General features: G+C 44.3%; 1 protein-coding gene across 1 annotated transcript; it reads right to left on the bottom strand.

Annotated features, from left to right (window-relative positions):
* Positions 1 to 255: 255 nt before the first annotated feature.
* On the bottom strand, positions 256 to 13837 carry RAD23A (RAD23 nucleotide excision repair protein A). Its single transcript, XM_089487342.1, has 9 exons — positions 13626 to 13837; positions 10676 to 10837; positions 10160 to 10350; positions 9335 to 9390; positions 8242 to 8369; positions 6013 to 6088; positions 5632 to 5762; positions 4531 to 4695; positions 256 to 1900 (listed from the first exon to the last, which is right to left on the bottom strand). Exons 1-9 carry the CDS (start codon positions 13695 to 13697, stop codon positions 1787 to 1789), a joined length of 1095 nt encoding a protein of 364 aa, XP_089343468.1. The 5' UTR covers positions 13698 to 13837; the 3' UTR covers positions 256 to 1786.
* Positions 13838 to 16929: the final 3092 nt, after the last annotated feature.

Genomic DNA, 16929 nt, shown 5'->3' with positions numbered 1-16929 from the left:
TTCTCCTACCATCCTTAAAATCAAATTAATTTAGCTTATTCAGAACATATTGCATACTGTCAACCATAGCCACACAACAATATCACACAATTTAGAAGAAATGTATGGCTTCAGAATTTATTTTTGAGGCATAGAGGCAATACTCTGGCTCTGTTCACAGTAGGCATGTGCTGAGTTGAATTTTCAGACAGAGTTGTTATGGATAGCAGAAATAAAGGCAACAGCTGATGTCACTATTTATCAAAGCAAACAGGGTTCTAACAGGTGGTAACTGACAGGTTTATTGATGCTCAAACCAGAAACAATTTTGACCAACATCCCCACATAAAGGTGTAGGATGATCTAAACTGGGAAAGACTCTGCAGTTTTCTATCTGCCCATGTTAACAGTTAAGTGTCAATTTCACTGGACAGCAGAGATAAAGCCAAAAATTAAACCAGTTTTTTGGTGAGTTAATTCAGGATATGTTCATATGTAGTCAAACTCAAGTTTCAAGAAAGTACATTAAAACAGGATTCTTTTTACATATTTTCCTGTAAAGTATACCTTTGAAAATGTCAATCTGATCTTTTTCCAAAATTAAAAAAGTAATCCCCTCAAATGTCTAAAACAAAGATCTTGTATCCCAAACTACAAATTGGGTTTCTTTAAAGGGGGATCTTTAAAATACATGAATGATTTCAACAACAGAAAATCAAGTTAATACTAGAAAATATTTTGTTTCCCTTAAAACTTCCACAACACAGAAAATGTGAGAAATGGATTTCATTCAATATATATCTGTCCCCCCCCCCCCCAAAAAAAAAAACTTTAGGAGATTCAGCAACTATAGGGCTTTGTAAAAATTTATTCCTCCTTTTGCTTTTGCTACTGTGCTAGGTTTGCAAGTTTCAAAAGCGTAATGTTAAATGACAACGATCAAACTATATAGAGCAATAAATTACATGAGTATTGAACCTGCTTAGGCAATTCTAGAAGAGAGATTTCAAAGGTAGTTCAACTATATCTCTAGTAGTGCAGAGCAACTAGCCAAAAATCTGCGCTGCCACATAAAGAGGGAAAACTTTGAACGTTCTCAGGGCTTCTTGTGATAATAAACTGAAAGACAGTGTCGGGGAGCTGCAGGTACGAGGTGGAGAGTTGCCTAACAGAGACATAACCAGCATAGGGAAATGTTCTGTATTTGTGTGCAACACCACAAGATATTTCTCCATCGTGTACAGCTTCTTCAATGCAGGCACAGCTCTCAAAAATATAATCTGAAGGCAAGTCAGCCACCTAGGACACATTGCCCTTTGGAACAGAGATGGACAACTGGATATATTTCAAAGGCCAAGGGTGGAAAGAATTAGCTGACGGGCATAGACATATTTAGGCTTTGTAGTACTGTGCACTGGCGGGGTTGGGGGGGGGAGGGGAGATTTGCAAACAAAAGAGCAATCTGTTTGCAGACACGCAATCAGCTCAGATGGGAGAAGATCCAACAGAACCCATCTGCTGTGTCAACCTTTCCCTGAATATTCTGCCTGCCAGTCCAAGCATAGTTGTGGGATGCAGCTGGGCTCAAATACAGCCGTTATGTTGTGGGTGGTGGGGGAGAGGGAAGAGAAGGTCCATTTATTCTGCTTTTTTTTTTCCACTGCCCAGTTTCCAAGGTAGAGTATTTTCCTCCAGCCAGCAATTCATCTGAGACATCCTAAAATCATACCATTCCCAACCCAAGTAGTGCCCCTTTAAATAAACGAATATTTATATAGAGAATTTTATATAAAACTCTTTTCCTTTATCATTCATCATCAAAGTTCTGACTCAGCAAGAAGTTGGCCGCCAGATTCTCATTCTTCTCACAGGCAAAATACGCTTGGATCACCAGGCTCTCGGGAAAGCCCAGGGCCTTTAACTGGGGAAGCAGGGAGGGGAGAGAGAGAAAGAAAGAAAAAACGGAAGCGAAAAATTAAAACATTCCCATTAGCAATCTCTAATTTTGTTGAAATAAAGAATACATAGTGACCTTGTTTCCCCCCAATAAAACAATGTGTTTTTAAAAAACGATCTGGAGAATACAGGGTTTAGTAATTCAGCATCATGGGATCTTACATTGGAAAAAAGGTTTGCACACATTTGAAACTGCATCTTGAAATAAACATTTTGTCTGGTAATACTGAACTCCATGTGTCCTGCAATTTCAGCTATTCTTTAATGAGCCAATTATGAGTACTTCTTCAAAGAAATAACTAGAGCTTTCCTTCTGGTCTAGTATGGGACAGGAAAAACAAGAATCAGCAGCATTTCCCACCACCAGACATGGAATAGTCATCTCTGGATTTAGCATAAATCTATTTCCCACAATTTTACAAATATATTAAAAGTGGAATGTAGATTAGAACTGGAATTCCAAACAACCATCATCTTTATTTTAAATGTCATTTTTTTTTCTGAAAGGTGGCACACAGCATTCATACCATCATAGGTCAGGTATTTAGCTACTTGTCCCTCTCATCCAGCCTTCTCAGAAGCCAGCCTAGCTGTATTTCCTCACTTCTCCTTGACACTCAGCTCCTATACAGCTTGAGTCCAGGTTAGCTGAAGAATCATATGTCTCTCTATGAGCCCCTTAGGGCTCTAAGATCATCTGGAGAGGCCCTTCTCTCTGTCCCAACAATTTCCCAGGCTCATTTGGTGGGAAGATGGGAGCAGGCCTTCTTGGTGGCTGCTTCCAAACTTTGGAACTCCCTCCCGAGAGAGGCCAGGATCAGCAAGTCCAAACATTTGTATGCTGTCAGGCTTTTCAAACTTGATTTTAATGTTGTGCAGTGCTGTTTTTAAGGTTGTATGTGGTCTTCTGATGAATTTTAATGTTTTTAAAGTTTAATGTTTTAACTTTATAAATTGTTTAATTGTTCTTTAAGTAACTCCTACATTTATACTTTTATTAATAAATTTGTATAGTTTTAATCTGTATTATTTTTAAATATGTTATTAGCTGCCCTGCGTCCCATTATTGGGAGAAAGGAGGGATATAAACGAAGTAAATAAAGAAAGAAAGAAGAGACTTTGCAACTGATACATGTTATGCAAACAAGTTTACCTATGAATTTATCTTGATTTTAACAATAGCCAAGTACAGAAAAATAATTTTTCTGGCAGGGCGAGCTGGATTATGGATAATCCAGTCCTAGAATCACAAAAGTTAAGTTCTGCTGCTTTCTATAAGAAAAGTCATGCTGAAATGGATGATTTGATGATTGTACAACACGAAAGATGGTGCAGGAGGGATGGCAGGATCCAAAACCCTAATTATGATGACTTTCTCTTAAGAGGGACAGCAGTTTCAAGACACACACTGCAATCAGCATACTCCCAGAAAGCAACTACCTCCTACTAAAAAATTATAGTGGCCCCTCCTTATCCATGGACTTGCTATCCACAGATGGCAAGCCCATATTGTCCCCAATGGTGGCATGAACACAGTCACACCACCATTGAGGACAAAAGTCCCGTTTCCTCCTTCCTTGTCTGCTTTTTTCTTTCCTCTTTGCCCTGTCTTGGCTTTAGGGGAAGAATTTGGCTCCTAGTCAGCTGGGGATGGGGAGAGGGCTTGACTCTTAGAGTCCCTGTCTGGGTCCTCTGGGTCCTGAGATCCAAGCTCTGGCCCCGGCTCCCTCGGAGTTGGGGCTCTGAGGGAGTTGGGGCCAGGGCTGGGGCTTGGGTCTTGGGGCCCCAGCCCAGCCTCCAGCCCAGCCCCTGGCTAACTGGGAGTCAAATTCCACCCTAAAGCCAAGCTGGAGTGAAGAGGAAGAAAGCAGGTAAGGAAGGAGGGGAGGGAGTGAGGAACTTTTATTCTACTGCTTGTAATGGTGGTGCAGCTGTAAGCAGCTGCCATTAAGAACAATGGGATTTGAGCATCAATGGATTTTGGTATTCGGGGAGGGGGAGTCCAGAATGGATCCCCCGCAGATACCGAGGGCCCATTGTACTGTGTTGTCATCAGGTTCGAGTGCAGAATTGGGAAAGTGTGGTCCACCAACATTCACCACTCGCCATGCAATCTACGGCTGGAGGAAGATACAGAAGATACAGAAGGTGTTCTTTGTCTAATGGGTACATAAAAATGATGGGGAGTGATCCCAGGGTTCTTAATCTGTGATTCAGGGATTCCTAGACCATCCAATTCCTATCCCTGACAATGTTTTATGAGCACATGATATGATTAGAAATTTATTCATCTATCTTCTTTTATCTTTCCCTTGTTACTTTTGTTCTAAATAAACTATATAAAGTTTAGTTGGTATATAAATGCTTTTGGGTCTCAGATCAGTGATGGGTAGCTCAGTACTTCCTAACACCCTTCTCATGATCCCTTAATAATGGTCATTCAGCTAAAATCCAACACTAGACTTCAAAAAGAAGCAAACCCTTCAGATGCAAATGCCATGGCAAGAAGCTCCAGCTCAGAATAAGAAACTCCCTGGGGTACTTCCCTTCTTGGCCCTGCCCCAAACCACTGTTCCTCAATCCAGCAAATGTTACCCTTTCTATGGCTTCTTTTTCCTGAGGTGTGACTTGGATGTAATTCATCTGAGGAGCTTCTTCTCCAATAGCACCCATCTCCCCTTCAATATCTGCGATGTCAGCCATTTCACCCAGGGGTTCGTTGAGCATCTGAATGAACTGCTCCTGATGCTGGCTGATTTGCTGGAAGAGGAACAATCACTGTTATTACTGTGTACATACACTCCCCAACAGGACCTTTCCCAGTATAGCTTCCAATGTGGAAGAATGCTAAGGAAACAACTTGAGAGAACTGTCTCTTCCTACATTTGAGTTCTCCACAAGACTTCTCATGTGTCCTCAGGGTCCTCTTCTCTAGTCCCACCAAATCCCACACCTGCTGTTTCAATTTACACATCTATATTTAAGAGAAATTCAAGGCAGGTAGCAGGGCCCACCCTCAGTGAAGATCTAAGGTAGCCAAATCCATGGCACAGGGAAAGAGCTGAACGAGGATGGTTGGTAACACCCTGTAAAGCAGGAAGGCAAAGTGCATCCTGCTTTTGCAGTACTCAGTCCTGCAGACTACCCTTCTTCTGGCAAAGGAAATTATAGAGAAGTGAACTGCCAGTCCTGGAAGCCCTCAGACAAAATAATTCAATTTCAAATAGGTTGCAGCCCCCACGTGCACTGTTTAACACGTACATACATATCTCAAAACCAGTTGTTGATTTCCAGCCAACAGTTTGTGTTTTGACAAAACACAGTGGGTGGCAGAAAACTGTCCCCAGGTTTTTCAGATGTGAACCGCTGCTTTAGTTGAAGAACTCCAGGAAATCAAATACTCATCTGAAAACCAGGGCACAGTTATGAGCAAAGCCATTATAGCAGGCACAGCTGCACAGGTGGTACTGCCTAGCTGAGGATGGGGGAGGCAGACATGTTCCAGCCTGCCTTCTGGCTCTGCTAGATACTAACCAAAAAGAAAAACAAACAAACAAACAAAAAACAGTGAGGCTGCCTCACTGTTAGGATCCCTTCCTCAAGCATCAAGACAAAACCAAGTTTCTCTCCCAGACATTGTTGTGACTACTGCAGTTCTTTCCCCCAAAAGAAAAAGAGCTCCTCCCCTGCTGTTACCTGCAGAAGCTGAGGATTCTCTTGGCCTAACTGTTGAAGCAGGGCTGGGAGAAGAGCTGGGTTCTGCTGGATCACTTGCCGCATGTTTTGGAACTGGGGCTGGTCTCGCAGAAACTCCAAAGGATTCTCTCCTGTAAGCCCAAGGGTTGTTAATGTTATGCATCCACCAGAAAGGCATCAAATAGGAGAGAAAGAGATTTGAGGTACATGGAGAAGAATACAGAAGCAGTTGTGCCATTAATTCTTTGGCAATGACTTGCACTTTTTCATCAGGCCAGCAGCAATACTGAGTTATAGGATCCAGTTATCTACCCCAGTTACTTTCCCCAGGCCACCCACTCCTGGAATTTATCTCAATGAAAGTGGAGAAAGGCAACACACCTTCTGATGCTGGTTGCTCTTGGGGCTGGTTCTCCTGGTTAGGAGCTCTCTCTGGTTCTGGGCTACCAGGGATGCCCTGAAAAGTTCAAGGAAAGCAGAAACAAAGAATTAGGTAGAACCATATCCTGACCATGTTTTTTCTACACTGCTGGCTAAAGTACCATGTACCTCGGTGGTGCTATATAAATAAACAACGACAGCAGCATGAAGTCACTGACATTACTAAAATAAAGAAAAATATATTGTGTCTTGTAATTTCCATGGTGTAAAGCAAAAATAATGGAAGCATTCTCACAAAGGAACTGAAAAAAGGAAACCAAAATGAGGATTTGCAATGATCTAATAACAACATATAAGAGTTTTCCTGTTACAGTTTTTAGAAACCATTTTGGGTGTGAAAATATATCAACACCTTGCTTTAGACATACTGTTCACTATTAAGAATTTAATTTTTTCAACTTTTATAGAATGGGAGAAGTGTTGGCAACAAAATGGGTTTTCCTTCAAATTTTTCTGTTTTTATTCCAGGCCCAGTAACGTCACTGGGGGAGGGGTGTGTGGACCACACCAAGTGACACCCCAGACGGGGGTGACACCCAGTCAGGCGGCCCTGCCCCACCCCTCCTTGTCACAGCCCAGTTTTCTTGGAAGAACCAGGCTGCAGCAAGGAGGGGCAGAGAGGCACGTGCGTGCAGCCCGGCTCCTTGCCACAGACCAGTTTTCCTGCAGAAAACCAAGCCATGCCAAGAAGTGTGCCCCTGACAGAAGCCCCACCCCTTCCTGGCAGATGCCCTGCCCCACACCTGATGACATCAAACCTCGGGACGCCACTGCCCAGGCCTCCACAATTCTGTGCACAGGGAAAGATAAACGAGAATACGGTTCAAAGGTTTTCACCCATTTTCTGATTTTATTTCGCTCTGTGGATAAACCCAGATAATCATTTGTAACATGGCAGCTGCTGTTTAATGCAGCATAAAGAAACATCAACTGCACAGAAAACCATTCAAAACTAAAAGGACTAGCTGTGCATCAAGGAATGTTTTAGTTCTGCTGTATGCCCTTGTGCCTCAAACTATTGTGTGGTACTTTAAATCACAACTGACTCTGAAGACATTACAGATAGCTTTCAGGGATATATACTTGGCCCAGCTATCCTAGCAGTAGGAACATAAGCAATAATGTAAGCAACCCACATATCTTATGATATTGGCAAATATAAATATTCTAATAAATAAACAGATCTAAATGTCTCTTGCATTTAGCTCTCATTGAGACTATTGCGAGGGACTTGCTCAGTGAAGAGAGAATCTGCAGCTTGCTTCTATCCATATCTAGTTGGGTTATTTAATTTCACTACATTTTTGCCCCTTCCTGGGCAAATTGACGTTTGGTTGATTTTTTAAAAAAAAGAAAATATCTTTCTTGGACCTAAAAAGGAGTGAGGAAAGTGTGGAATGTGAATCACATTAATCCATCTAGCAACACTTCCTGTTCATAAAAAGGCCTCTCCTAGGTCAAAAACCTTGTGAAATTGTCCTTCATGCCTCCTGGGGGCATTAGGAGTATCTGAAGAGAAAATACAATCTGTGGATTCATGATCTCCTAAAAGGTCAATGAGTCTCCTTAACACCAAGCTTATTCAACTCTGGCCTAAGGCAACTCAGGAATGGCAAAAATGCAATGTAATTATTCCTCATACATTATAAGGTAACAAAAAATCATAGATGGGCAAGGCAGGAAATGTGGCCCTCCAAGATTCCCTAAAAGCCCAATATGACAGTTTCTCTTTGCAAGCAAATCAGAGATGTCATCCTGAAGAAGACAATGTCCCTCATGAAAACTACTATCCAGTCCATTGTATACTGGTGAATTAATAAAACATCTATTTCCAAAGACAAGTTCTTTCATGGGCTGACACCCTACTGTCCTCCCTCTGTGTTTCACTAGCAGCATAAACCTAAAAGTGAGTGTCATGCACAAAGCTAGATATCATTTAGGCAGTCACCCTGGAAGAGAATATGCCTGCCATAGTGCAGAGAGCCTTGTGATGTGCCTATTTCACACTGTCCAAGCTAGTAATAAGAGAAGTGGTAGCAGAATGTGGAAAATGATGACAGCCAGTGACAGGAGGGAAAGAAAGACAGGATACATAAAACTACATTCCCGTTGAAAAACAAGAAGAAGCCAAAAATAGCTTGGTAGGATATGACCAATTATTCTCCTCACCGTTAGAAGATACTCCACAGCTCGGTGAGGGTTGTTGTAGCTGGCTCGGAGTGCTGCTACTACCCGCTCTCGCTCGTAGCCCATGGACATGATTTCTGTCAACATTGTCTCATACTCTGAGCCAGTAACTGAATTGGAAGAGAGTTTTGCATTAGAGGAATATCTATTACTAGCAAATCCTTGAACATTGGGAGCACAGTAGAAAGGGATGCTCGATGAGAAGGAAGCAGGTCACTTTGCCATTACTAGACACTGTGCCTTGAGCAATTCTAGGTTCTGCAAACCAAGAGTTGAAAAGTGGGAAGTCTTATATTTCAAGCACCTCAAGAGTTTCTATTCCTACATTCGCTAGTCTTTTGATGGATACAAAGCTCTGGGAAATCACCCTGAGATGGACAGCATATAATCAGAAACCTCTAGGTTGAAATCATAAGTCCTCTTCCAGAAATAGCAACAGGACTCAGATTTTCAAAGGCATAGCTCAAAAACAGCTCTTTCTCCTTCTATAAAAACTATAAAATGGGCAGTCAAGGTGACAGGTGGGTCATCTAGTGCTAATATGTTACTGATATCTTGGATGTATTCCAAGATATCAGCAATGAACAGCAGAGTTTGAGACCTGGAATGTGATCCACCAAGAGGCTACTGAAGCAAACTGCCCAACAGAGGCTTCACCTACAACAGGTGGCTTCAGCCTTTCCAGATGTAGGAACCACCTTTAGCTTCAACCTGCAGCACAGGACCCACTTCCTTCCTTTAAAAAAAATAAACTAAATAAAAAGTAGTGGGGGTGACTTGGGTACAAACCACATTTGAATCCTAGCAGCCAGACTAAATACGGCTGTTTTATTACATGTTTATTGTACCTTTCTGCATAATTGAAAGAATGATGTTTTAAACAGTAGTGGCCATCAGAGGGCAGCACCTAATAAACAAACCCTTGTGTTCAAAAAGGTAAATATGAATCTTGGACTCTAGAAATTTATGAAAGTACAGCAAAAGGAACAGTGTAGCCCCAATCATTAAGAACAACTTGCAGCCAAACAGCTGAGAGCTCTCTCCTGTAGCATGCAAAAGAAAGGAGCTCACCTACCTAAGGTGGAGGCTGCGTCATCTTCACGTCCCATGCTACCTGAAGAGGGAACAGAGCTGCAAATTTAAGAGAAAGAAATAGTAGCTGGGTCCTTCCAGATAACTGGACAAGAAAATTGAAGAGGTGACAATCCCCTAAGCAACAGAACTACTGGTTTTCTCTTCAAAATTCCCATCTCTCTTATATCCCCACAACTGATAATAAATAAATGGCTGTTATTCCTAATGAAACTGTCAAAATTCAAAGATATTCCTCCAGAGACATGATAAAAGCTGTAGTCTTCATGCATCAACTATAGGTCAACAGGCTATAAAAAGCGGTTGCCTCTCCAAAACATGTGATCTTGTGAACCTTGTTGCATCCTTCCATGTGCCCTCATTAAAGTTATTTGACAAGCCAGTCACTAACTACAGCTGTACCCTGAAACCCTATCAATGTCAGACCCTTCTCTCTCTCTTTCAGGAGACATGAAGTATTTTCGGTGTGGGTTCCTGCACACATAGATTTGCATTCCTAATTTCCAACCCACATAGGCTGGGGGCAGGGCTTCCATGTTAAGGTTTCCCATATTTCCCAAAGGGGAAATATGGAACAAAAATCTAACAGCCAGAAGAACATACTGATAGTCCTAACTGTTCTATTTCTCCATTCCAGCATCACCTGGTTTCTATGAGTAAGCAAATGTTATTTACTCAGAAGCCTCAAAATACAAATAGTGCTGCATTATGTCTTTTTAGGTCTAAAACTGCCCCCTCTATGAGATTATTTCAAAGTCACCTACAAATCAGCTTCAGGGTTGATGATGGGTGCAGAAGCTCAATTTACCTATCAGTGGATTCCTGTGGGGAAGTGGTCACTGACTCTTCAGGAGGCTTTTCTTCACTTGGTGGAGCAACTGGTGGGGTTGAAACAGCTGCTGTTGTAGTCAGCGGAGTCTGTCCAGAAGATGGTGTGGGCTCGGAAGTGGGTACAGCATCGCTGGGTGAGGGAGCAGGAGCACCTGAACCTGCTTTGTTCTTAATAGAAAATCAAAAATTGATTTAGGGGAGGAGACAAAGCAGGACAACAATTAGCAGAGTAAGCTAAATAAACTGCTCTTCAGATGATGTGTAAATGACCTAGAGAACCTCTCTTGGAACCTATAACAACATGCCATAGTATTTTCAATGTCTATGATCACCCTTCTTGGATTCCCCATTTTCCACTGTGAAGTGATGAACTGGCTAACACCTGTACTAGCAGAAACACATTTTCTTTTTTCAGCACACCACCACTGCAAGTAGAGACTGTTGAAGCAGAAACAACTGTCTGCCATAAAATAAGCAAAACTATGAAGCATACCTTAGTGACCATCACCACAACAAAATTCTTTTCATCAATCTTGTACTCCTTGATGGGGACGTCATCACTCAGAATCTTGCCAGCATAGATAAGTTTCTGGCCTGACACTGGGAAAGTTTCTTTGCCCTTTTCAGCTTCAATCTTCTCCTTAAGAACTCGGACCTGCAGCCCAAAGGCAACCTGTTTCAATCATAGTCCTCTACCGACTGCCAGAGAGGCAACATTTCCCACCCCAAGCAATACTCAAATGCAAATCTTTGAAAATCAGCTCCCAACCACAATTTTCAGCAATGGGGGCACTGACTCACAACAAATAGTTTAAGTGCTTTGTTAATTTCCTTTTATAAATAACCAGTTTAGAATTGCCTTGGCTTCTAGAAATCTTTAGGAAAATAGAACTCCACAGAGGGCTAGACAATTTCCACCAGATCTACAGAATATGGTTGCCCCTCTTCTATGACATTACTCAAACTATTTCCTCTAAAGGTTTCTGAACTTGAAAAGATGGCTCTTACTTTGGGCTGGTATGAGCTTTTGTTCCTTTTAGCCATAAAAGTCTAAATCTAACTGTGAGTAATTAACTAGAACAGACCTACTGAATCAATGGAATTAATACACATGTTGACTTTACTCAGTCAACTGACTCAGGGACATGCCCTAGCTGGGATTTAGGAAGCAGTTTCTTGAGCACCTCAGGAAGAACTATTTGCTAAACTTCTGCTCCAAAACAGAAAAGATTGCTCAGAGGATAGGAAGAAGAGGAAAGCCACGTGCCATTACCCTTTGCAGCAGCTTTCAGACATAAGACAAACATGCCTGATACAAGATACAAGGCTTCCTTGAATAAGAATTCCAACCCTCAAAGTCTGAAGAGGCACATGTAGAAGTCTAGAAGATTAGTATAAGATGTAAACATTTCACGTAACGCCAATATCAGGATATCAACCCTGATATCCAATAAAGTTCATGCTAGAATGAATCAGTCAGCCTTAACAAGGCTGCCAGATTATTCTTTCTCCTATTCCTTCTTATGTTGTAACAGCCTAAGGCAGCTGTCGTTTTGAAATCTGTTCCAGACATAAACTATTTGAATCTAGATATTAATATAAGATTCATTTCTTTTAAATCTGTACAGTGTTGTAGCCCAGAAGGGCAGATAACAGAGGCAGATGTATCTTTCTGAATCATGTGGGGTTTTCTCATGGACATAGAAAGGACAAGGGGGAAGGAGTGCTTGTTTAACAACAAATATCTGGCTGAAATTGTTTTGTGTAGAGGACTTTGGTTACACCAACAGGATAAAGGACCAATTAATTTCAGAACAAGGGATGAAGGATTAACAACACCATGTAAAAGAAAACAATTTGTCTAATCCTAAGCATGTCCACATCAAATCCATGTATAAGGAGCAACAGCAGGATAGTAGGAAAATAGGAACAGTCCAATTATACGGATCATTATAACAGCTAACATAATTGGTCCAGAGGAGAACAATGAATAAGCCACAACTAGAACCAGACAAGTGGCACAGTGGTTTGAGCACTAGACTATGACCCTAGACCAGGGTTGAGTTCCAGCTCTGCCATGAAACCCACAGGGTAATCATGGGCAAGTCACACTCTCTCAGCCTCAGGGAAAGTCAATGGCAAACCTGCTCTGAACAACACACCAGGAAAACCCCATGATAGGTCCACTTTAGGATTGAAAACAACTTGAAAGCTCACAACACACACAGCATGAAGGCTTTACACTGGGGAGTCGGTGTGCAACAGTGAGCAACAGAAGTATGTTGTTGTGTGCCTTCACATCCTTTCCCACTTATGGTGACCCTACGGCGAACCTATCACAAGGTTTTCTTGGCAGGTTTCTTCAGAGGACCATTGCCACTGCTTTTCCCTGAGGCTGAGAGAGTGTGATTTGCCCAAGATCACCCACCAACCCCAAAGGAGCAAGGGCTGTGTCTAGCTGTGCAGGTGTGAAAGGTGGGTCCAGAATATCAACTTTCTATCCTTTCCTTCATAAGTTGATGGTTAGGAATAAAATCGATTAAAATGAGTTTCAAGGCACAAGTTTGGCTCGAAGGCTGAATGCAGGGCTGGGAAAGCTGAACAATTCTGTGGAAAGCGTGTGAGGAGGGAAAACACTGGGGTCGACGGCAGGGTGACCAGATGTCCTCCTAACTGCCAAGGAGGACAATGCACCATCAAATGTAGGACTTTCCAGGAAAAAGCAGAGGGCATGACCCAAGAAAAGCTCAAAACACTCCTAGAAATGTAGACCCATGCTCCTTAGCCCTGCTCAAAATGGAGGGCCCTTTGGAACGCCTCCTGGACAGAGGGCTGAAATGGAGGATGCCTCTAGGAAAAGGAGGGCCTCTGGTCACACTGGACACATTTCTAAGTTTGCATCAATGCAGGAAAGTCGGCACAAGGCAAGCAGATGTCCTCCTAACCACCAAGCAGGACGAGGCACTGCGAAAGATAGGAAACGGAGGACATCCCCAAAGAAAAGCGAAGAACACTCATAAAGCAGAAGGGGGGACATTTTGGGGATGCCTCCTCCTGGAGAGCAACCTCCTTGACCGAAAAGGCTGGCGTGGGAGGGAGCGTCCGGGAAAACGAGGACGCCTGTCCACCCGGACGGAGGGCGAGCGGGAAGCAAGAGATAGTGAGAGAGGCATTGGCGAGGCTGACAAAAGGCAGGGGGAGAAGAGGAGGAGGAGGAGGAGGAAGAGGAGGAGTGGGGCTGGGGCTGGTTCCCTGGAGGTTTTGAAACAGAGGCTGGATGGCCATCTGTCAATGGCGATGCTTTGAGGGAGAGTTCCTGCATGGCACAATGGGGCGGGACTGGATCTTGCGCTCTCTTCCAACTCTAGGACTCTATGATACCCCCCGCCTGCCTCCTGCCGCCTGCCGCCTGTCTCCCGCCGCCGCCTCCTGCTCCCGCTCACCGTCTCTTCGGGCTCCATGCGGATCTTGAAGGTCTGCTGCTGGAGGGTCTTGAGAGTGACGGTCACCGCCATGACGGCAGCGGTGAAAAGGAGCGTCAACAGCCGGCGCTTCCTCGCAACGGACTCAGCAGGGGACCCCACAGCGACATGCAACTTCACGCCGCCGCCATTTTAATCGCCCCTTGGGCGCCACTTCCGGTCCCCGCCAGGCCCCTCCCACGTGACGGGGGAGGAAAGGAAGGAAGCCCACCAACGGCGCGTGCGCAGAGTGGGAAGGGGACTCCGAATAAAGTCCGAGGCCTAGACCGACCGCTCTGGTGAAGAAGAGAGAACCATGGAGTCCGAGGCCTAGACCGACCGCTCTGGTGAGGAGGAGAGAACCATAGAGTCCGAGGCCTAGACCGACCGCTCTGGTGAGGAGGAGAGAACCATAGAGTCCGAGGCCTAGACCGACCGCTCTGGTGAGGAGGAGAGAACCATAGAGTCCGAGGCCTAGACCGACCGCTCTGGTGAAGAAGAGAGAACCATGGAGTCCGAGGCCTAGACCGACCGCTCTGGTGAGGAGGAGAGAACCATGGAGTCCGAGGCCTAGACCGACCGCTCTGGTGAGGAGGAGAGAACCATAGAGTCCGAGGCCTAGACCGACCGCTCTGGTGAGGAGGAGAGAACCATAGAGTCCGAGGCCTAGACCGACCGCTCTGGTGAGGAGGAGAGAACCATAGAGTCCGAGGCCTAGACCGACCGCTCTGGTGAGGAGGAGAGAACCATGGAGTCCGAGGCCTAGACCGACCGCTCTGGTGAGGAGGAGAGAACCATAGAGTCCGAGGCCTAGACCGACCGCTCTGGTGAGGAGGAGAGAACCATAGAGTCCGAGGCCTAGACCGACCGCTCTGGTGAAGAGGAGAGAACCATAGAGTCCGAGGCTTAGACCGACCGCTCTGGTGAGGAGGAGAGAACCATAGAGTCCGAGGCTTAGACCGACCGCTCTGGTGAAGAGGAGAGAACCATAGAGTCCGAGGCCTAGACCGACCGCTCTGGTGAGGAGGAGAGAACCATAGAGTCCGAGGCTTAGACCGACCGCTCTGGTGGTACTAACTAGACAGAGCTTCTGGTTAACCTGAGAATCTAGTCAGTAGTCAGAGCAGGTGTCGTCCTCCTCCTCCTCCTCCTAAGTGCCAAGGGAGGAGGAGGAGGAGGAGGCAACGCAAAATGGAGGGCATCCATAGATAAAATGGAGGACAGGACCCAACCAAGGCTCTCAGAACACTCCTAGAAATATAAATGCCGTGCTTCTTTGGGTCCAAAACACACTGCAGGAGTAATAATCCACTTTGAGACTGCTGTAACTGCCTTGGCTCAATGCTAGGGAATCCTGGGAATCCCTGTCAGAGAGCGCTCTGGGACCACAATAAACTACAGTTCCTAGGATTCCCTAGCACTGAGCCAGGGCAGCTAAAGCAGTCTCAAACTGGATTTATTATTTCTGCCACTGTGTTTTGGACCTTAGTCCTGCTCAAAATGGAATTCCTCCTGGACAGAAGGTTGAAATGGGAAAAAAGGATCTCTGGTCAGGGTAACCAGAAGTCCTAACAGCCACTAACTAACAAGGCACCACAAAAAGGAGGCCACAACCCAATAAAAGCTCAGAAGTCATATAAGTTCATGTTTCTCAGTCATGTTCAAAATGGTGGATATTTTGGAATTCCTCCTAGACAGAAGGAAGGTGGAAATGCAAGGCACGTCCTGAAAAGGAGGAGCTCTGGTCACCCTGATCCAGGCTGGCCAAATGTCCTAACTGCCAAGGAGCGCAAGATGCAGTGAAGATAGAGGACATTTGTGACAATACCCAATAAAAGCTCAAAACACTCCTAGAAATATAAATTCACACTTCTCAGTCACATTCAAAATGGAGTATATTTTGGAAGTCCTCCTGGACAGAAGGTTGGAAAAGGAGGAGCCTGAAATCTAGTGCATTCCAAGTGTGGCCTTCCTGAAATAGGGCTGAACCCACACTGCTGTTGCTGCTGTTGTTGTGTGTCTTCATTTCCGAGTTAAAGTCAACCTATCCTGGTTCCCCCCCCCCCCTTTCTTCTGAGGCTGACAGAGTGACTTGTCCAAGGTCACTCAGTGGGTTTACATAGCTGAACTGGGATTTGAAATCTGGTCTCCAGAGTCATAGTCCAACACTCAAACCACTGTGTAGGTGCCTTCAAGTCGTTTCTGACTTATGGCAACTCTCTCAAAGGGTTTTCTTGGCAAGGTTTGGAGGTGGTTATGCCATTGCCTTCCCGAGGCTGAGTGTGGCTTGCCCATGATCTCCCAGCAGGCTTCGTGGCTAAGCTGGGAGTTGAACCCAGGTCTGCTGGGCAGGGTGATGTCTTCCATTTCAACCTTCTGTCCAGGAGGAATTCCAAAATGTCCTCAGAGCATGATTAAGTATTAACTTGTATGATTTCATTTGTATGCTGTCTTTCTCCCAGAGGGTACCCATGGTGGCTCACAAATGTTTAGTTACTATTTTGCAATGTCCTACCTTTTTCTTGAACATCTTAAATTTTGTGGTGCCTTGTCCTCCTTGGCGGTTAGGGCATCTGGTCACCCTGATCCAGGGCTGTAGTCCAACACCAAGTCCACTTTGCCAGATATAGGAGTACAATCCTTGGAAACTTGCTGGGCCTAGTTCTGGTTTGTGATCAGCATGGGTCTAGGGACCATAGCTTTGACTAGTGGTATCCTAAACCATATTTAGCCTTGTGGATCATTAAGAGGCAACACCCCCTTTAACACTTATCTGAAAGATTTTAAGATCTGAATGTTCAATAGGACACTTGAAGGCTTTCTATAAGCCTCCCAGCACTGTGACTGGGGAGGTATGATTAGTGACATACAGATGGCCTTCCATATTCATGAGTTTAACCATCCAGGGCTTTAAAATATTTTTTAAAAATCCAAAATCCAAAAAACAAACCTTGGTTTTGCTATTTTATTTAAGGGAGACCATTTTACTAAGCCATTGTACTTAACAGGATTTCTGCAGTCATGGATTTGGGCATCCACAGGGGGTCCTGGAACCAAACCCTAGCAGATACCAAGGGTATTTACAGTAACATTTTCCAGGCCAAATAAACTGGTGGTGGTTGTGATCCTCTTCCGGCTAATGGTGACCCTATCAGTTTTCTGATGTTGAGTGTGAAGCTCACACAAGGTCACCCAATAGGTTTAATGAGAAACTGAACAATGTTGTCATCCAATGCTCAACACTAGACCATGCTGTCTCTTAAATTATTGTCAGACCACAAATTGC

Source organism: Sceloporus occidentalis, unplaced genomic scaffold (assembly GCF_023333645.1).
Source record: "Sceloporus occidentalis isolate IW3139 unplaced genomic scaffold, rSceOcc1.0.p SCAF_1, whole genome shotgun sequence".
NCBI classification, from domain to species: Eukaryota; Metazoa; Chordata; class Lepidosauria; order Squamata; family Phrynosomatidae; genus Sceloporus; species Sceloporus occidentalis.
Note: the sequence above shows the minus strand (reverse complement) of the source record. Positions and strands in the feature narration are given on the sequence as shown.

Excerpts from the sequence above, each read along its gene's own strand:
- RAD23A (XM_089487342.1), bottom strand. The coding sequence starts at position 13,697 with ATGGCGGTGACCGTCACTCTCAAGACCCTCCAGCAGCAGACCTTCAAG. Across the intron at positions 10,838-13,625 it reads GCATGGAGCCCGAAGAGACG|GTCCGAGTTCTTAAGGAGAA; the intron begins GTGAGCGGGAGC and ends TTTGGGCTGCAG. Across the intron at positions 8,370-9,334 it reads TGACGCAGCCTCCACCTTAG|TTACTGGCTCAGAGTATGAG; the intron begins GTAGGTGAGCTC and ends CTTCCAATTCAG.